The 19685-nt window shown below is 34.8% G+C and overlaps 2 protein-coding genes across 2 annotated transcripts; one reads left to right on the top strand and one right to left on the bottom strand.

Annotated features, from left to right (window-relative positions):
• Nucleotides 1-4868: 4868 nt before the first annotated feature.
• LOC113734638 (uncharacterized) lies at nucleotides 4869-13281 on the top strand. The gene is made up of 10 exons (XM_027261253.2): nucleotides 4869-5322; nucleotides 6216-6375; nucleotides 7607-7668; nucleotides 11131-11290; nucleotides 11368-11488; nucleotides 11920-12001; nucleotides 12101-12198; nucleotides 12661-12739; nucleotides 12814-12864; nucleotides 12944-13281. Exons 1-10 carry the CDS (start codon nucleotides 4996-4998, stop codon nucleotides 13025-13027), a joined length of 1224 nt encoding a protein of 407 aa, XP_027117054.1. The 5' UTR covers nucleotides 4869-4995; the 3' UTR covers nucleotides 13028-13281.
• A 4506-nt stretch (nucleotides 13282-17787) lies between these two features.
• LOC113734894 (uncharacterized) lies at nucleotides 17788-19400 on the bottom strand. The gene is made up of 2 exons (XM_027261653.2): nucleotides 19160-19400; nucleotides 17788-18333 (listed from the first exon to the last, which is right to left on the bottom strand). The coding sequence occupies exons 1-2, from the start codon at nucleotides 19259-19261 to the stop codon at nucleotides 18004-18006; spliced, it is 432 nt and encodes a 143-aa protein (XP_027117454.1). The 5' UTR covers nucleotides 19262-19400; the 3' UTR covers nucleotides 17788-18003.
• Between the last annotated feature and the right edge of the window lie 285 nt (nucleotides 19401-19685).

Here is a 19685-nt window from a genome sequence, read left to right on the forward strand (position 1 = left end):
TACCATCATAAACGATGTTGGCGTTTTTTAATAGTAAAATCGTACAATATAGAAAAGAAACTTGTTAAGACTTTAAGAGAGAGAATTATAGAGTCACTTTTTTGGGGGGAAAAATAAATGTTAAATTAAGAAAGTGTCTAAATATAAGGAAATGGTAAATATATAATTGTTCATTTGAATGATAAATTACATGTAAATTAGGTGTAATACGTACTGAAAAAATTGCAAATTAAAAGAATTCTAATTGGGTTTTGTTTTTTATTTTCCTAATGTGTAGTAAGATTTTTCATTAAGCTTCTCTTTTCATTTGTAATTTTTTTTTAGGTAAAATGTAAGGTATTTATTTTCTAGAATTTAAGCTAGGGTTATTCTATTGATCCAATTTTTTTTATCACAAAATGAAAAAATGTGCTACAGAATGTTTTTTGTGCAAAAATTTCCAATGAAAATCATTCAGAGGAACCATTACCATTTCTTTAGTTGTTTTTTTTTTTTTAGCAATTTTTCTTCTAACACTTTGTCATAGGCGCATTTGTGAGATCAAAAGTGATTAAGAATAATGTTTATAGATAAGAACTAGTAAACAACCAAATAAGGTTTCGTCTAGTGATTAAAATTAAAACTCTAGGAATTAGATGTCTTGCATTATAATCGCCCTACCTCCCTTGTTAGGAAATAATTAAACCATAAAAAATAATTAGCATGCAATTATAAATTCTTTGTCAAAAAGTTTACAAGGGGAAGAAACAGGCACTTGAAGAGAAAAATGAAGAATAATGAACTAATTATAATTACCTCAGAAATGCTGATCATTCATTTGCACTCATGAAGAAAATGAATTAAGACAATTAGTTGGGTAATGTATCTTGATTAACTCATTAGTTGAGTTTCTTGCATTACATCGTTAAAATCCTAACCTTTCCTAATATTAATAGGGGTGGCAAATGAGCAAGCGAGTTCCCAAGCTACTCACTAGCAATTTGGCGAAAACTCGACTTGAGGTCGAGTTTGATCAAATTGAAGTTTTAACTCAAGCTACTCGTTATTGAATCGGATTCAAACCTTTAGGCATTCAGCTCAAAAGCTTGTTGAGTTATTGAGTTATATATATATATATATATGAAAAATTACATGCCTTATCACTTGAATTCGAGTGCAGGTTCGATTTCAATTTATTTCTCGAGCGAACTCAAGTTTCCCATATTTTACACGAGTCAAGCCATCTGTCCACCACTAATTTCAAGAAAGGTTTTGCGAATTTTGAAATCGAAAGAAACTTTATCAAGCTCAAATTTAAAAACTCCGGACTTGACTCGACTCATTGTCAACCCTACCTAATAAGTCCACGATGGAAGAGTGCAAATTTGTTCATAAATTGTAGCTAAACAAAAATTGAAACGAAAAGAAAAAAATGATGGTTTTCTACTTTTCTCTCAATTTATTTTGTTTTAATTTCCTTTAAGAACAATAAAGGTAGGACGTGGGATTACGATCGCGTCAACGGACAGCAAAATCGATAGCCTACAAATTTGGAGTCGTGACGGCCTGACAGCGTTGCATACATAGGTATCATGTGAAGCGTGCCGCTAAGAACACGCGTAAGCCCGACAAGGACCACGTTCTCTTCTCAAGTCAAGCGATTTTTAATTTCATGTGAAAAAAGAAATATTAAGTTGACAACAACCGCCGGCCGGTGGTTCCAGATGTGACACGAGCAAGGGCAAATGAAATCTTTTAGACAACAATGTCCAACCTTTTCAATGAGTTGTAGTATATCAAAAACACAATCTTATAATAGAGATGTAAAAAATGCATACAGTACTTTTTTTTTTACAGTATAAATGAAAAATTTTGAATTTAAAATCTCTTACCTATACTCCTCTTTTCGAATCACCCAACACATTCCTTCTCTCATTCATATGGTATTCACATGAATATGTACAAGTTTGAATAATCGACAAGTTCAATGTACATACTTGTTCAAAATATGTACAAGTTATAACAATGGGAAAGCCAATGATTTTTTGTGAAGAATTTAATAATTCTTGCAATTCTCTATGAACAAATTCTCTAACTCTGTATAAAGATCAAATGGATATTGATTTGGCGCAGAAAACTCCTATTCGATTTTACCAAGTTTATTTCTATAAAAGTGCATCATTCTTTGTTCTTTGTTCTAATGTTATACCATTTTATCCTTAAAGATGTTTGCCCTTCTGCTAACATTTCATAAGGGACAAATATGGCTTTATGGTTAGTTTGGGAATTGATGATAGAAAAGAAGAGAAGAAAAGTCCTAAGTTATAAGTTATGAGAGAAAAGAAAAGATAAAAATTGAAGAGAAAAGATTTTAATGTTATTTGAAAATTTATATTAAAAAAAAAGAAATGATTTTGAACACATAGGTCAATAAATTTAGTTCAATAACTTTCTAAGAATAGAATGGACAACTTAGAAATTTTTGGTAGGCTTCTGGCAACTTTCCTTCGTTTTCTGCCCGATTTTGGATGGAAAATATTATCTTTCAAGATTTGAAAAGTGGATCCTATTTTCTCTTTCAAATTTCCCAATAAACATGTTTAGGGTATTTGTGATTTGATGTCAAATATTTTAGGTTAGCAAATACTTCCCTAGGAAACATTTTACATGAAACTGTTTACTTTTTTTTTTTTTTAAAGTAAGTTTTGATGTTTGGATTGAAATTTGAAGACCTTTAGCGTTGTATTTTGGGTATTTGTGTTGCTTTAATTTATGAAAAAATTGGTTTAATATTAAGGCAACTTAAAATTGCATGACAAATAACAATGGCATAAAATGGTCTAATTATTACTAATAAAAATACCCAATAACTCGATTACAATGGTAAAGCATACGTAATTGTAGTTTAATAAATAGAAGCTAAATTGAGATTGCACAAAATTATCACCAAATTTGTAGATGTTTGAATGGCCCAAAATTTGTGATGGTATTAGGTGCCATATAGATGTCTTTTCCCTTAAATGAAATTTGGGAATCGAGACACATTCTACAAGCTTTCCTCCATTTAACCAAAGATGTGTAATTTCTGTCGTTACTGCAGATTTTAATGAAATCATGATATTTAAAAAAAAATCAAAGATTTAGGAGTATAATTTTTTCTAAAATAAAACATGAATTTTGATTAATATCAAAATGTAATTGAATTCCTGCCATTGGAATAGTGAAAAGTCTTAAGTTTCAACTTGACGTTGAACTTGAGCTAAGATGGGGGGTTGTGTAGTGAATTAGGCATTTTGGCTAAAGGGAAAAGAAATTCAAAAGGCATCATTGTTATCACTTGAAATCCACAAATTGATAGGGGTGAGACTACCTTATTGATGATCCATCCTAATTTTGGGGAAAAAAAAAAGAGATTATACTAAAACAAGTAGGGGCATGAACAGCAACTATTCTTCAAGATTAACGGTCATAAGTGGTTAAATTTTAAATTTTGGTAAAAGATAAGATTCAAACTTACACTTTTTGTGCGTCATTTGTTTAAACTTCATGAGATTTGCAAAATAATATTTTAAATTTGCACTATATTCAAAGTAGTGTAATTTTTTTTTCACTCCTCCCTACATCCTTCCTATCTTCAACTGTCAGATTTAGAATTCAAATCTTAAATCTATAATGGGTGAGAGCTCTAAAAACCTTCCCACAACCAAACCTCAATAGTTAAAGTAATTCACATCATTGATCAAATGGTTTACAATTTATTCAAATGAACCTAAATGTAATTGGAGTTACTCAAAATAAAGGATCGCTTCCTTTTTTAAATGATCTGCTTGACCCAAAACGGCTCCTCACATTTTGAGACTCAACAAGGTGGAAACCGTATCCAACTTATTGTGACTCTGAGAATTAACAATACTTGAATCCACAAGCTTAAACTCAATAACACAAATTTCTCATCATTTTCTTAATAGCAACAAATAACCACAACCCCATGATGACTTCCCAATCAATGCTAGCTAACATAAATATAGACCTTTTTTTCTTTTTTCAAGAAAAGATCCAGAAATTTACAAGGAGGTGGTAAAGAGCAAGGTTTGAAAGTCTTATCACGAAACTCATGAATCAATGCCGTTAGCAATTAATTTAGGCGGGTTTTGGGACTCCGAAAAATGCATTTTTTTTGTCTCGATGTTTGGTTTGTTGACAAATTTCATCCACAAAACACATTACATCATCAAAGTTGCTCAATTATGGTCGATTAAAGACAATTAATAGAATGAAAGGTAATTTGGACGGGAAATTAGCACATGAATTGCACGCCCCATTAACTATCGTATTTGAGCCAGCAAAATGGAAAAAAAAAAAAAAATCCCTTATTTCTTCCTTCTTTACTTATTCTCTATCTTCACCTCACTTCATCGGACCCTAATTTTGCAACCACCACCATATCCTCTTCAATCCTCAATTTGTATGCTCCCATTAATCATCGTATTTTAGCCAATGAAGGACATGCTAATTTTCCTTTTAAATTGTTTTTCATTCTATGGATTGTCCTTCATCGATTAAAATTGAATACCTTTAAAGATATAGTGTGTTTCGTGTGAAATTTTAAGAACGAAATTGATCGACCGATCAAACAAACATTCTGGATGAAAGGTGCATTTTTTCCTTTGAGACTATGTAAACTTTTGTTCACAAAAAAAATACAAATATGCACGGCAAGAATTCTAGTTAATTTGTTTGTATTTCAAAAAGAAAAGAAAATTCTTATTTTTAATTTTCTTTTTTGGTAAAAGAAAATAGACTTGTGGATACGAGGATGACAAGTGCATAACGTAAACTGCTCAGAAAACAGCCGTCCATTATCTAACACGTCACTGGAAAACCAAACCCAACCGATACCTTCCGAATTCCATCTGCCAGAAAAACTCCACCCTCTCATCACCGTGGAGGAGTGGCCCTCCCTCCCCCATTTCCCCCCAAACTCTTCATCAACTCCTTTCCAAAATCCCACTCAAAATGCCTATATTCACTGCATCACTAGGCTCAGTTTCAAGAACCAACATTGCCTTTCATTCCCACCTTTTTGCATGTGACATTACTTCCCAGAATCATCATCATTATCATCAGCAGCAGCAGCATTTTTCTTCTTCAATCACATCAGTCAATGGAAGTAGGACGAACCCTCCTTCAGTTTTGAGGTTTCCTTTCTTCTCTGGCTGTTGTTCTGCAAAAAGGGCTGCATTTTTTGCACCTAAAGTCTCAGTTTCTAGTGATAGCGCTGCTAAAGCAGTTGGAGTTGATCAGGAGCAATCTTTGTCCCCGGAAGATGTTAGACAAGATCGGGTGTGTTCTTTTGTAGTCTTTGTTGCTTTCTTTTGGGAATTGCTCATCTCAAGGTTTTGGATATTGAGATTATAAGACAAGATGATAGATTAGGATTTGAAATTTTTGTTAGAGCTCAATTATTCTGGTGTCCGAAAGGGTGACTTTAGTATATATATACAAGTTAATGACGTCAGTTGGATAGCAGGGATGATGTTGTTATGACTGTATTATACATATTTAGTGGAAAGTTTGGCTTTCTTTCCTATACTTTTAATGGAGATTTATCTTTAATTCTCTTTCAAAGATATTTAGGTGGAGGTCGGATTGCTGACTTTATTAGCCATGTAAAATGTCAATGTTGTGGGGGATTATATGGTTCCTGTAGCAACCTTTGCTGATTGATTGTTGGATCGGTCCAAGATAACTTTTTTGTAGTTGCACTGAATTATGGAGTTTAATTTCATTAAGGAATCTGAATTAGGAGCTAACTTCTAGACTGCCAAATATTTATGCTGTTTTCTGGACTCTGCAATCAAAATGTGGTGCTGTTTTTGTTGTGCTTTATCTGCATTAAGTTTTTAGGTAACTTAATCTGTAAAGTTGGAGAAGATCCTGAACAATTGTCTCATGTTTAAAGAAGCTTGTGCTTTGTTTATGGTAGTGCCTGATAGCTTTTGGCGAAAAAATATGCAGGCTTTACATTTTTTTTTTCAATTACTAGGTGTGATTGGGAAGAATATTCATATGATTCCTTGCAACTGTAAATTGACCTACTGATCCTATCATTTCTGCCATGATAGCAGAAGAGATGTATCAATCAACTAACTTATGCTTATCAAGTTGTTTTGTTTGGTTGTACATTAAATGCTTATGATTATTTCTTTGATCTATTCTCTTCCACAAAGAAGTAGAGGTCTGCTGATTGGAAGGCAGCGCGTACTTACAATGAACGGGGACTCATCTTTGAAGGCAGAGTTGAGGGTTTCAACGGTGGAGGATTGCTGATTCGATTTTACTCTCTCGTTGGTTTTCTCCCTTTCCCTCAGTTGGGACCCTCACACTCATGTAAAGGTATTTATTTGCCTAATTACCTCTTCTATATCATAATGCCAAATTACATTTTCTTTTTGTTCTGTGTACTTCTTAAGGAAAAACTGACTTTGACATGCAAAATATCTCTTTTTAGAGGGAGAAGGGATAGAAGAGGAGAGCATAATCTTGCACCATACATAAATATGTAGATTGTAGTACCACTCGTTCAAGTATTTGTTGGTATATTATTATCTACAGAGTTGAGATAAGTTAAATTCCTGCAGTTCAGCATCATTAGCTTCTATAATATCCAAATCAATGCCTACCTCTGTTTGTGATGATACACTGCATAGATGAAAAATATCAGCTTTTTCATCTAAAGAGAATCATGGATGTTCAGAATCAAAACAAATGATGACTGAATGAAAATTACATACTAGTTCTAAATATCTAAATCACCAAAACACATTTATGACAAAATAGTTCAGTTTATGACTTTGGAGTTCCTGCACAGGGCATATTCCGGCTTTAGAGCAGCAGCTAATAGTAATAACTAATTCAAAATTATTAAGTTTGCGAATAATTGTTAATTTTTTTAAATCTTTATCTTGATGAGACGTCGTTCTGAAGTCTTGGTTCATAGTCTTGTTGACATAGTTCAAAATGAGTTTAATTGTATCTGTCGAGAGCTTGGAAGATATGGAAGAACCTGGGGTACTGCAATGTGGGCTATATTGAGCAGTATGCTGTAGCGTCTAGTTTTTTTCTTGCTACACTAACATTTCTTGGGTCAGTGCATGGAATATTACAGTAGCACTGCTCATTATAGTTAAGATTATATTTTTTTGGGTTTCCACTTTGATAGCTACACTTGAATATGCTTGAATAACAATATGAATTGTAATTGCACCAGATAAGTTGCTACATTTTTGCTATCTATGGTATTTTTGGTGAAAAGCTCTGTTTAACTTCAGGTGCCCAAGGAGTGTGCAGCTTGATCTAATCAAACATCTTTCCACGTTGTTTAATCTTATATCCTGTTCTCTATATCTGTCCTTATCAGTTGTTAGTGAATTGAACTTGCTGTCATTCTTCTGTGAGGAATCTGATCTCTTGAATTGGAACAAGAAACAATTTGACGTCCAAAGTTACTCTTCCAAATTCTCAGGCTGACAGCTCCTTTCCAAGACATGCAAGTTTAGTCTTTAGACTACCGTCTAGTACTGTAGTTAGTCATCTGTTTGATGCACATTTTTCCTGCAATATGCAGAACCTAACAAGAGCATTCAAGAGGTAGCAAGAGCTTTAACAGGTTCTGTAATTCCTGTGAAGGTATGAAGTTCTTCGAAGTGATGTCCACCTGTCAAAAATTTGTGCAGAATCCATAAACTTGGGGAATTTCCCCTTATAATGCTATTTTTTTCTTCATCATATTGATTTTTTTTTTGGTTTGCCTTTTCATATTTGTGAAGTCATTTCCAGGGAATTGACTTTAAAATTCACAAATCTTATTATCTCCTTCACCAAATAGGGTCAGGTCTTCTGGTGAATGTATTTGATTTTCTAGTATAGTTATCCTCGATGACTGAACTAGAATGAGTACATAGAGGTTGATGACGATGGCAGTTATGGTGGTCGAATTAGTTATCCACCTCCATGTAGTCATGCAAGAACCATGGTAGAACAAGATAGTTATCCTGATGAATTGGTAGAATGAAACTCCATGTAGTATGGATAGTTATCCTGAGGAGTTGGGAGAACCATGGTAGCCACACAGACACTGAATCTGATGAAGAATGCAACTCCCACAAGACACAAAGCATGTAGTTCCTCCACCAACGACAGTCGACATGCTTTAGGGTTGTAGAAGTGTTGATGATTTTGAGAAGCTGAACTATAAAAATGAAGGTACTTTCTTGGTGTAGTTTACAGAGCTGGGTATAATAAACAGAAGAAATAGTTGCTTGAAGAAGGTGAGGATTAGAGGTGTCAAAATGGGTGACTTGAGCGGGTTTGGGTTGGTTAAAATGGATAATGGGTATAAGTGAGTCAACCCATTTATACCCATCTAATTAAATAGGTATAAATGGGTAAGTCAAAAAATGAATTGGGTAACCCAATTACCCATTTATTTTAACTTTTGTAAACTCATTTAAATTCATTTTTGCAAATTAAGTTAGTAATTTATACCACCCTTTGCACCCATCATTAGTTTTAAATATTTACTTATAGTGCTCAATAAGACTAATTACCAATTTTTTCCCCTCCGTACTCTATGTCGCAAAATTACATACGATTTAATAATTTAACAATAAGAATATAAAATTTTGAACTAAATACTATAAAAGTTAACATAAAAACTTAATCCAAAAATTTTGGTTGCATGCTTGTAGTTACGAACCTGATGATCATGTGTTCGAGCCCCCCTTCTACCGGTTGTGTATCCTTGGGGGCGGGATGCACTCCCGCAGGGGGATTAGTCCATTGTAAGTTGGGATACCCCCTGTGTTGACAAAAAAATTTTTTTTTTTTTGAATCTCTAACATTTTTTTTGTGTGTAAATTTAAAATTTCATTTTGGAAAGGTAGGAACAGAGACTAAAACTTGTCATAAATTGGTAATACTGAAAAATGAGCAAGTTAATAAGCTAAGAGAAAATAAAATAATAAAATAAAACCAACAAATAATAATAATAAGTAGTTAACATTATGACAAAATGAAGAATCTGAAAAAAAAAATGGGTGGGGAAGAGAGGAGGCTTGGGAGAAGACAATTCTAAATGGGTTAATTGGGTTTGATGGGTTACCTAATAATATCTATTTATTAAATGGGTATTATTGGTTAACCCATTTATACACATATGCAAAAACTTAAGATATTGATAGCCATTTATTCATGGGTAGGTATTGGTAAATTTATTTAAATGGGTTTGTTTGCCACCTATAGTTAGGATCTGCAGACAAAATGAAGGATTTCCTATGAGTTTTTTGAGGAAAATTAATGTTCTTCTTTTTTTTTCATCAACCATAAAATGGTGAAGCCAAAATAGTTGTTGATAGCAATCTTGACAGCATATTTATGGTAATGGAGCACATGGAACATGATCTGAAGGGGTTAATAGAGACAACAAAACTTTCAGCCAAAGTAAGTTTAAGAAATGGCACTGCCACTGCCAGTGGTGATGGAAGCACAAGGTGGTGATGGTGGTGGAGACTACACAGAGAGAGTGGAGGAAAAGAGGGAGAGAAATGGAGAAGGGGACTGTCACGGTTGCACAAAGCGGAAAAGATAAGTTCAGAAGAATGTTGAGTTTGTTCAGGGTTCACAAATATGGAAGGCAAATAAAAAAGAATAATTTTTTTCGCTTATGAATGAAAATGAGAATAATAGTGGAAACTGGAAACAACCATATAAACTTCTATAATTAATGACAAGTAACTCTTATCCTGCGATAAATACGTGGCTTTCTTTATAGGGCTCTTCAATTGCTCAAATATATCTAGTATGCTGAGTAAATTCAAAAGTTAGTTTAGAAATGCGTGAGTTTACATCTTTATTCTATTTTCAGGTGACTATATTGGCAAATTCTTGATGCTTTTTTGTGCTTGATAGAAATTTTTCACTTAAAACAGTTAAAACTCAATAACTTGAAATGCATTTTATAGCATGTCTATAAATGATGGCGAGTTGGGATAGAGTCTTAGTGGTTATATTACCCAAAGATAAAAAGAGTCTCAATAATTAACCTTTTGAAAGTTTTTGAATAATTCTTTGGTTATGACGGATTCAATGCAATAGGTTTGATCATGACGATGTGTTGATATTCTGGAACTTTAGGACAAAATATATGGGTGGCTATTTTGGACTATGTTATAAAATGCGAATTTCCAATTGCATTCTGTCTCCTCCTAGCTAAGTCCTTCTCTTTGGTGGCAGAAGTTTGTCTTTCATTCCAATGAGATCGAGATAGCTTTTCTGTTGTTGAAATTTCAATTCAGAATCCTGATTTTCCTTGTTCCAGGATTTGCCAATAGTCCTCTGTCCTTTTTGAATTCATCTCTCAGCTTGACAGAGATACCTTCTTTCTTTAATTTCTGTGCTTTCTGATCAAAATAGTGGCACTTTTGGCAACACCTGGAATTATGACTGACAACACAAAGGCTAAGTAGAATTCCTTTCTCCTAAATAACTTGAATATATAGGACTCAATTCAGGGTCGTTTAGAAGATAAATCTCTTTAATCACATGCCATCTGTTTTCTGTTTCTATAAACCTCAATTCTAACGAGTGAAGCTACTGGGATTGCATTCCATTCTTTGCAGTTGTTGGTGAGGCAAAACTCTTTACTTGTATCCTGAATATTGCCAATAATCTAAATATTGCCATCATTACTCTGACAAATTTCAGTAATCTATTTCAAGCAATGACACAGAAAGAAATTGTAGCTAAGATAAGAACAAATTAGTTTATCATCATGGCTATTTAGGCAAAAGGATTAAAGGGATACTTTCCTCAAAGTGCTGTCTTACTTTTTCTTTCTTTTCTGAGTATTCATTTTTGAAGGATTTCTTTACCTGTAATTCCATTTTCTTGCCACTATCGCCAAGCATCTTGTTTTCCTTCCTGATCATCTGAAAATTGGACATTTTTTAGTTAACTAGAATTGGAATAACTGATTCAAAGAGTTTGACATCTCTTCCCTAGTTAAGATGTCAGTTCTACATGGTTTCCACATTGCTTATCTTACCATACTTAGAAACTGCAAAAAACTTAAGACAGCTCAAATCCTGTTAGGTAATCCAAGCAGATGAGGTGAGTAGGAAATTGATATTCTCGGAAAAAGAAGCTCTGTGGTCAAAGTTTTCTCACCAGATAAATGTAGGGGATGTTTTTCAAGCGAGGGTTGGTTCTGTTGAGGATTATGGTGCCTTTCTTCATTTACGCTTTCCAGATGGTAATGATCTTTCACATATGTTCAATAGTTGAGATCTCTCTTATTTTAGTACTTATATCTGTTCTGGAACTATGCAGGCCATTATCACCTTACAGGTCTTGTACATGTCTCAGAGGTGTCATGGGATTTAGTTCAAGATGTAAGAGATGTTCTGTCTGAGGGTGATGATGTGAGGGTTAAAATTATCAATATAGATAGGTAAATATGCCACATTCTGCATCATATGTTTCTTTCAGTTTTGTCCAATGCTGACAAGAAGAATGGTTTTGTTAATCAAATTTGCTTAGCACTTAATAATACTTATAATCGTCTCTAGACTTATAGCTGAAAAAGTAAAGTACAACCACTTGAGTCAATTGAGAACTGTGTAAAGCTTTACTTCAAGCAGTCTCACTCCTTAACCATTTTAAGGTGCATTGCCTTCAAATTTAGCCAAATGATGTTTCAAATGCACGAGTATTAAAGGAAATCTTGTTTCCTTGTAGAAGTATGAATCTTTGCGGACCTTTCTAGGCTATCTGATTACTAACCATATTTCGGTATTTTTTCTTCTTGCATATTCTATGAGATTATTGTTATTGTTAAACATATGAAGTCTTAATTAATATTAACTTTGCAAAATAATGCAGGGACAAATCTAGAATTACATTGTCAATAAAGCAACTTGAGGAAGATCCACTCCTGGAAACTCTGGAAAAAGTAATGCCTCAGGTAGATGTGAGATGGTCTGTAACTTTTGTTGTGCATATCTCTGTTTATCTACATTATTCTTTTTGCATAGTTTGGCCATTCATTTGCGAATTTACACAGGATGCATCATCAAGTCCTGATTACTCAGAAAATAGCTATGAAATTGAGCCTCTTCCTGGCCTGGAGATAATATTTCAAGAGCTACTGCAGGAAGATGGGTATGCAGAAAACATTTTTATTCTTCTGGAATACTGATGTATTGCTTATTCTTCTTCTTCTTCATTTTATTTTATTTTATTTTATTTTTTGACATCTTGATTTGCAAAGAGGTAAACAGTCGTATTACTTCATGATCTTTCTGTCTATGGTTAAATCCTCAAACTCGTTATGGTCTGGTTCGAGTCCAAAATCGTGCCATTATGGATATTGATGTCTCAAGAGATTCCCTTGGCTATTTTCATAGTTTTTTCAAATCATCTGTAATGTGGAACTTGATAAGGGCTACATCTCCTAGAAATATAGCAATATACCTTATGGATTGTGAAGTATACCTTGGGAGTCCTATTAAAGTGCCACCAAACACTATAATTCTATAAACATGTTGGATTGCACCTGGTCTGCAATAGGATTAACAGTAAAATTTTCTCCTTCTGTTTACTTTCTGCATTTCTTTTGTCCAGCATTAAAGATGTGAAAATCAATCGACAAGGATTTGAGAAACGAGTAGTATCACAAGATCTGCAGCTTTGGCTTTCAAATGTAAGTCGGATCACATCACACCATACACTTTTCTATGATTATTAAAGGTACTGGCTCAACACCCCATTCTACAGGTTCCACCAATTGGAGATCAGTTTACACTCCTTGCTCGAGCCGGGAGACAGGTACTTTCTCATCCGTCTGGCTCCCTTCCACCACCTCCCAAGGAACCTCCTCTCTCTCTAAACTTTACCTTATCTTCAGGTGCAGGAGATACTGCTCACAACATCACTAGATCAAGAGGGTATTAAAAGGACTCTGCAGCGGGTGTTAGAACGTGTACCATGACCGTATCCTCCAAGAATACAATGATACAGGCATAAAAGTCCAGCAAGAACCATGATGGACTGAAACAATAGAACGATCATCAAGGAAAGAATTATTGTTTGAGCAAATTCACCATAACTTTGTACAGGAGGAGCTTATATAAGAACCACATTCTTGGCCTTTTTACCAACACAAGTGCACAAGGATCTTATGTATTCAAATGCTATTTCTTGTCACTTGCAGGTTTTGTGCATATATTTCATGAGTTTGAGTAAGCTTATCTTTTCTCCTCCCTCAACTATATTTCTTTCACTTGTAACGTTTTTTTTAATCATATTTAGTCCTTATTTTTGTCATTTTGGGACCTAGACCCATTTCACAAAAACTTTTCTACCTGTAGGATACCATACAACAGTTCTTTTTTTCATGCTAAAATCTACTATTAACGGTATGATATATAATGGGGCCAAAAGCCTTGTTGAGCCAATATCCTTGAAGAAAAAGACCAAGTTGTACGCAAACTTTTACCGGTAAAAAAAGTTGCTCAATTAAGCTTTTGATGGAGACGGTTTTCCATCACGCATCTCCTAGTTGCAAGAAATCTGTGAATCATGTACTTCATATTAGTCAATTCAACCAGTGAAAAAACATCCCAGCAATAATTTTTTACCTCAATTCCAGTCAAATTTTGCTTCTTTGTAATTGGCACGAGCAAAAATATAAAGGTTCACCTTAGACTAGTATGAACTTTGGAACGAAAACTGTATCGTCGGTAACTTGTATATTTTGAACACTCTCACGTATGACCTCTCTTTCAAGAATGCAAAGTCTAGTGTTCTATGAGAGGAGTTTGAATGGTTTACCACAGCACACAATCTCTACATCGAGCATGGAGAAAAATTTTCATTTTAAAGGGTTCGAATTGTGAGTGATTTCTAAGGTGCTGTTAGGTTCGTTTCTGTTCAATAAGATGCTAACTGAAATCATTTTAAAGGGTTCGAATTGTATGTTATGTCTGGTCCATAAGCAGCAATCAATGATTGATTGCATTGATCATTTTTGTGGTAATGGACGCTGAACATGTAGCATTTCTTTGCTTTATACGAAGAACTTCCTGGCATTTCTTCTAGGTAGGCAACAAAATACTAGATCTTCAAATCATAATCTGTTGCATGTTTGATGCAATTCTTATACAGCTTTTATACGTTGATATCACTGCTAACTCTACACACACATATATATATATATATCTTGAATTAGTATATGGGAGAGAGGTACAAACAGTTATCAGTGCAAACGTTTATAAACGACGTAACACTTTTCAAATAGGTTGTGATTCATTACAAATCATTTGCAACTGCTGTTCATGTGAGATTGTACATATCAGTTACGTCAGAGTTACTATCATGATTTGAATATACGTTTTTTAAATGTGCACTGATGACTAAATTCGAACCTACATTTTAAAAATTTGTTCTTATGGCTAAATTCAAACGATGGATTGTTTGGAACGGTTGCTCATAGTACACAATGTACATATCTTAGGAAACTTGAATCTATGTGACAAATGAACCCACCCAACAGCCAAAACAGAAAATTATAATATATGTTATGCATCAATCCTTTGCCAACTAAACAATACAAGGTACTAAATATTTAATACAAAGCATAACTATGTAAGCCCACGCCTCTTGAAAGCTATTTGACCAAGATAAAGGTTCCATGCTAGGAAATATCACTGACCAAGAAAAGGAAAACAGCAAATATTCCACAACACTAAAAATGTACAGCTCCTATACTCGTGAAACAATAAAATGTACACTCTCAAGCTTATTAATTTAAGTGAAACATTTTTTAAAGTCATGTTGATGGCAACAAAGGCACTAAACAACTGTCATTTTCAACTATCCTAGTAAACTAGATGATTACGCTAATCTAATCCGAGATTTGCATCAACTCCAAAGCAAATGCTAGTTCTTGGAAGTGCTGTTTGGAGCCATTATAGTATCATGTAACAAAAGCTTGTCACTTTACTCCAAAAAAAAATTAAAGATGTAAAACCAACTAATTTTTTTAATCTTGTCAAAAAATGCCAAAAAGGACTACTTAACACCCCCCAAAAATATTCCAATTGTGTGCTAAGGGATAGGGTCATTAGTGCAAGCAACTAGAAAAGTCATGCATTAATATTTCCGACACTATTAGTGTGATTTTATGCATGAGCAGGTCTAAATTCATTAAACAAAATTTTTATCTATTTAATATCTCCAACTTGCATATGTGGCGCACGTTTGGACCCACTTGAGTAAAGCGTTTCTTATACTATTAGTGTAATTTTACACATATTCCAACTATGTAATACCCCCAACAAACCCAAAAAAAATTCCAATTGTGTGTTAAGGGATAGGGTCTTAGTGCAAGCAACTAGAAAAGTCATGCACTAAAGCTCTGCTTGGATTGCTTGTTTCCGTCGGAAAATATTATCGTTTTCCGTGATCACATTTCCCTATCACCTTTTTCCCTCACATATATCAAATCGTTACAGTAATTTTTCCATGAAAAATGACGAAAAATGCAATTCAAACACAAATATTTCCGACACCGTTAGTGTAATTTTATACATGAGCAAGCCTAAATTCATTAAACGAAATTTTTATCTATTTAATATCTCTAACTTGCATATGTGGCGCACGTTTGGACCCACTTGAGTAAAGCATTTCTTACACTGTTAGTGTAATTTTGCACATATTCCAATTACGTAATACCACCGACGAACCCAAAAATATTCCAATTGTGTCTTAAAGGGAGAGGGTCAATCCTGCAAGCAACTAGAAAAGTCATGCACTAATATTTTCGACACTATTAGTGTGATTTTATACATGAGCAAGCCTAAATTCATTAAAGTTGCACATGCGGCATACATCTACCTGAGTAAAACGTTTCTTGTACCATTAGCGTAGAAAAAGTTGATCCATAAAAGAGGGATGGAAACGTTTCTTATACTCTGTTAGCGTGGCAAAAGTTGATCCATAAAAGAGGGATGAAGGAATTTTGAAAGCTCAAGAATATTAGTAACCATAAGGATCAACAAGGTCCAATGACTCCCAAAAAGAGTTTGTTGCGTTAGGAAACAAAAAGATGATGAAAAGGACTTCGACCTTCAATTAGAGAAAGTAACAACTTCCATCACTATCATGCCTTAATCTTCCTCCCTTGATGCATTGAATAAAAAAAAAGCAGCAGAATTGTAAAACTTCAAAGGCCTATGTTCAATGTGACAAGATAGCAAGATTAGAGCAAACCTAGGTGGAGACTAAGTCCAATTAACAAACATTCTTTTACATAAAACGCGTTGATTTTGAAACTTGTAGACAAGTGTCTAAATCAGAGTATAATTTATGGAGAATGATTTGAAAATTCTAAGGCAGCTCTCCTGTCTCCTCACTTTTCCCATATTTTCTTACGAAAGTAAGAATGTTTTTGCAAATAAACCTAATCCCCACAGTAACTCCAAAAGCCGGCAACTTTTGGAGTCCTACGAGGGACTCATCTACCCAAACACCCACCCCCCAATACCGATGTGGGATGGAGAACCCCACAGGTGCCCTGCTGCTAAGAAGTAACTACCCCCATGCCCCTGAGCTGATTTTCCTTTTCCCATATTTTCTTACGAAAGTAAGAATGTTTTTGCAAATAAATCTAATCCTCACAGTAACTCCAAAAGCCGGCCTGTCTACCCAAACACCCAAACTTATCTACCCAAACACCCACCCCCAATACCGATGTGGGATGGAGAACCCCACAGGGCCTGTCCCCTCACTTAATTATTAAACATTTGGGTGTTTGACATGATACGTCTGCTGAATTAGTCGTAGATTAAAATTTTAGTTTGAAAAAACAAAATGAGATTCCTAGACTTGTATTAACATTAGGAAAAAATAAGAATTTTTTTTTTTAAAACTAATTGGATGGACCTAATCCAAAAGAATCAAACATCCCACATCAGATGGATAATATCTCACTGAAATCACCCATATCTACTGGCAGATACATTGACTGTGTTTCAGAAGTCAGTCACCAAATCTCTGATGACTAAACCTGGCTAAAAGAACCATGGCACATCACCCTAGATTGTGCTCATGCAAGAACCCCACCAAGACATATATATGTCCACAACTTTAAAAGCTTTCCACCATTCTTTGCCAAAGTAAAGTGGATCCTGGCTCAGCTATTTGGAATCAGGAATTGGTCTATGCACTCCTCTTAGAGTAGATGAATGTGCTACAAGTGATAAAATTAGGTACATTGCTGATTCAATGTATACCAATATATATATATATTGTAATACAACTTGAATCACTAAATTCACATTACAGAATTTAAAACTGATTTTTTTCCACATTAAAAAGTCTAAGTGGAGGGGAAGGTTACCTGTTCCAGAGTTAGAGCAGGCCGCTAACATATATTTCAATGCCATACTTATAGAGATTATTACAAATCGCCTACTAATAAAAGACTGCTGATAAGAAAAATCAGAAATAGATCCCAAACTCCTCTTAAACAAAGTTAAAAAATCTTATCACCTGGCCAACCCACATTTGCATTAAGTGACAGATTGACTGACAGTTTCATTGGCAACATCAACTTTCCCAAACCAATAATAAACTAGGTACGACCAAGTAAGAGCAAAACATGTGCAAAAGGTTCTCTCTCTTTTTTTTTTCTTCTTCTTCTTTTCTGTTTTTTGGGTATAACAGAGTGGTACAAGAACCATTGTACCATTTGGGAGCACAAACAAATTACCATACATCCAGAAGAGGACAAAGGGGCATGAAAAGCTACCATAACTCATGTCTAATGGAGAACCAAAAACCAAAACATATGCAGTTCTGTCACTGAAAAATACAACTACAATATTAGTTCAAACTAAGAAGATCAAGTAAAGAAAGCTAAGAAGAGTCTACAAGCCAAAAGTAGGACATGAGATCAAAGAAAGATCAAACAGCATTATCAGCTACACCATTCTTGCTGTCATTGATGATGCTGGTTGAGGTGGTAGTTGTTGCATTATTGTGGATATGCTTATACTTTTTGTAAGAACCTTTGCAAAGGTTGACTGGGTACTTGAGGGCATTGAGTTCAAGTTTTCTCAGAACAGCTTTACCCAAATCAACGCCACATATGTCAGAAAGCCTGATAAGATATAGTAGAACATCTGATAGCTCTTCACCCAAGTGCTGCTTCTCTTCCCCCTCCCAGTCAGGTAATCCCTTAGGGACCTCACCTTTCCACTGAAAAATCTCAGACAACTCTCCCACCTCACCTACCTGAAACAAGAGAACAAAAAAACATCAAGAAAATGCTAGTACTACCTCAAAAAGTCTGACAGCGCCCCCACCCACCCCCTACTCCCCCCCCCAACCCCACAACACACACACACACGACCAAAAAAAAAAACCACAAAAAAAGGATTATGATAGGTGGGCTATAATGCTAAATTGTCGTTGTACCACGTTTCTTATTGGTAAGTACTAGTTCATGTTTATAAAGTTCAAAAATGTGGCGGAGCCAAGGCAGTGATGATACTACAGTGCCATAATGATATTCTGGATAAAACATAAATTGACAGAGGAGTAGGCCTAATTGATCTGATTCCCAATACAGAACCTAAGAAAAAGAACTCCTCTTTTTGCTCCCTGGGGTTCCATTCAATGGAAAGTCATCATCAATGTCCTCAGCTACATCCACAATAGCAAAAAGGATGGCAAAAAAGAAAGAAAGAAACTATAAAAAAAAATGAGAAAATGGTTTTCCAGAAAACAAAAAGATCAAATCTTTCTCAAAAATCTAGATGACTAAAGCCCTTCAGTTGACACAACTATCTGATGTGTAAAGTTAGGACTAGATTACTGAAAATGCTGAAAACCCTTTTCTCAAAACACAAATTTTAGGTGAAAAAAATGCAAAAATTTCTTGATGGAGTATTAATAAAATCCATGTATTTTGGTTAAGTGTTGTTTTGTGCGTGTTTCACAAAGTTCAAATACGGCAGACCAAGACTTCAATACCAACCTTTCTTTAAACACAACACAACCAAAATGTGACATATATCTGCGGGCAAAATCGACAAAAAAAACAAGTACAAATACAAACCATTGCCAAGAGAAGATTTCTGGGGCTATGAAACTGATCCCAATCCCTTTCTTTAGCAAAATCAGCCATCTTTTCCTTCAACTCATCAAGGGTTACACCCATCTCTGCTGTTCTTCTTCTCCTTCTCCTCTCTCTCTCTCTCTAACCTTTTCCCCTTCAATTCTATGGCTTTTGCTTTGTGGGTTTTATGGCTTTTTGCCCAAGTCTCTCTGATTTGATGACAACTGCGCCGACCCTTTATGAGGGGAGGCACAGAGGATATGTTGGTTGCGTAATGTGATTGTGATGATGTGCGTTATGGGAAAATGCGGGGTTAGTACTGCTGTGTGGGATTGAGGCTTTTAAGGAGCTTTACGTGTGAAAAAGGAAATTGGGTGACAGAGTTCCAAGTTGTAGTATAGAATAGTTTGCCAGTTCATCCACTAGCCTATGTATGATAACTCCATGCCTTTGGGTGTTGACACTTGTCGGTTGAGGCGATTCATGATTTTATCTATACATGGCCTAGTTATTAAACCTGGTTTGG

This window comes from Coffea arabica, chromosome 3c (genome assembly GCF_036785885.1).
Source record: "Coffea arabica cultivar ET-39 chromosome 3c, Coffea Arabica ET-39 HiFi, whole genome shotgun sequence".
Classification (NCBI taxonomy): domain Eukaryota; kingdom Viridiplantae; phylum Streptophyta; class Magnoliopsida; order Gentianales; family Rubiaceae; genus Coffea; species Coffea arabica.

Excerpts from the sequence above, each read along its gene's own strand:
- LOC113734638 (XM_027261253.2), top strand. The coding sequence starts at position 4,996 with ATGCCTATATTCACTGCATCACTAGGCTCAGTTTCAAGAACCAACATT. Across the intron at positions 11,291-11,367 it reads TCATTTACGCTTTCCAGATG|GCCATTATCACCTTACAGGT; the intron begins GTAATGATCTTT and ends GGAACTATGCAG. Across the intron at positions 12,740-12,813 it reads TGCAGCTTTGGCTTTCAAAT|GTTCCACCAATTGGAGATCA; the intron begins GTAAGTCGGATC and ends CCCATTCTACAG.
- LOC113734894 (XM_027261653.2), bottom strand. The coding sequence starts at position 19,261 with ATGGGTGTAACCCTTGATGAGTTGAAGGAAAAGATGGCTGATTTTGCT. Across the intron at positions 18,334-19,159 it reads GAAATCTTCTCTTGGCAATG|GTAGGTGAGGTGGGAGAGTT; the intron begins GTTTGTATTTGT and ends CTCTTGTTTCAG.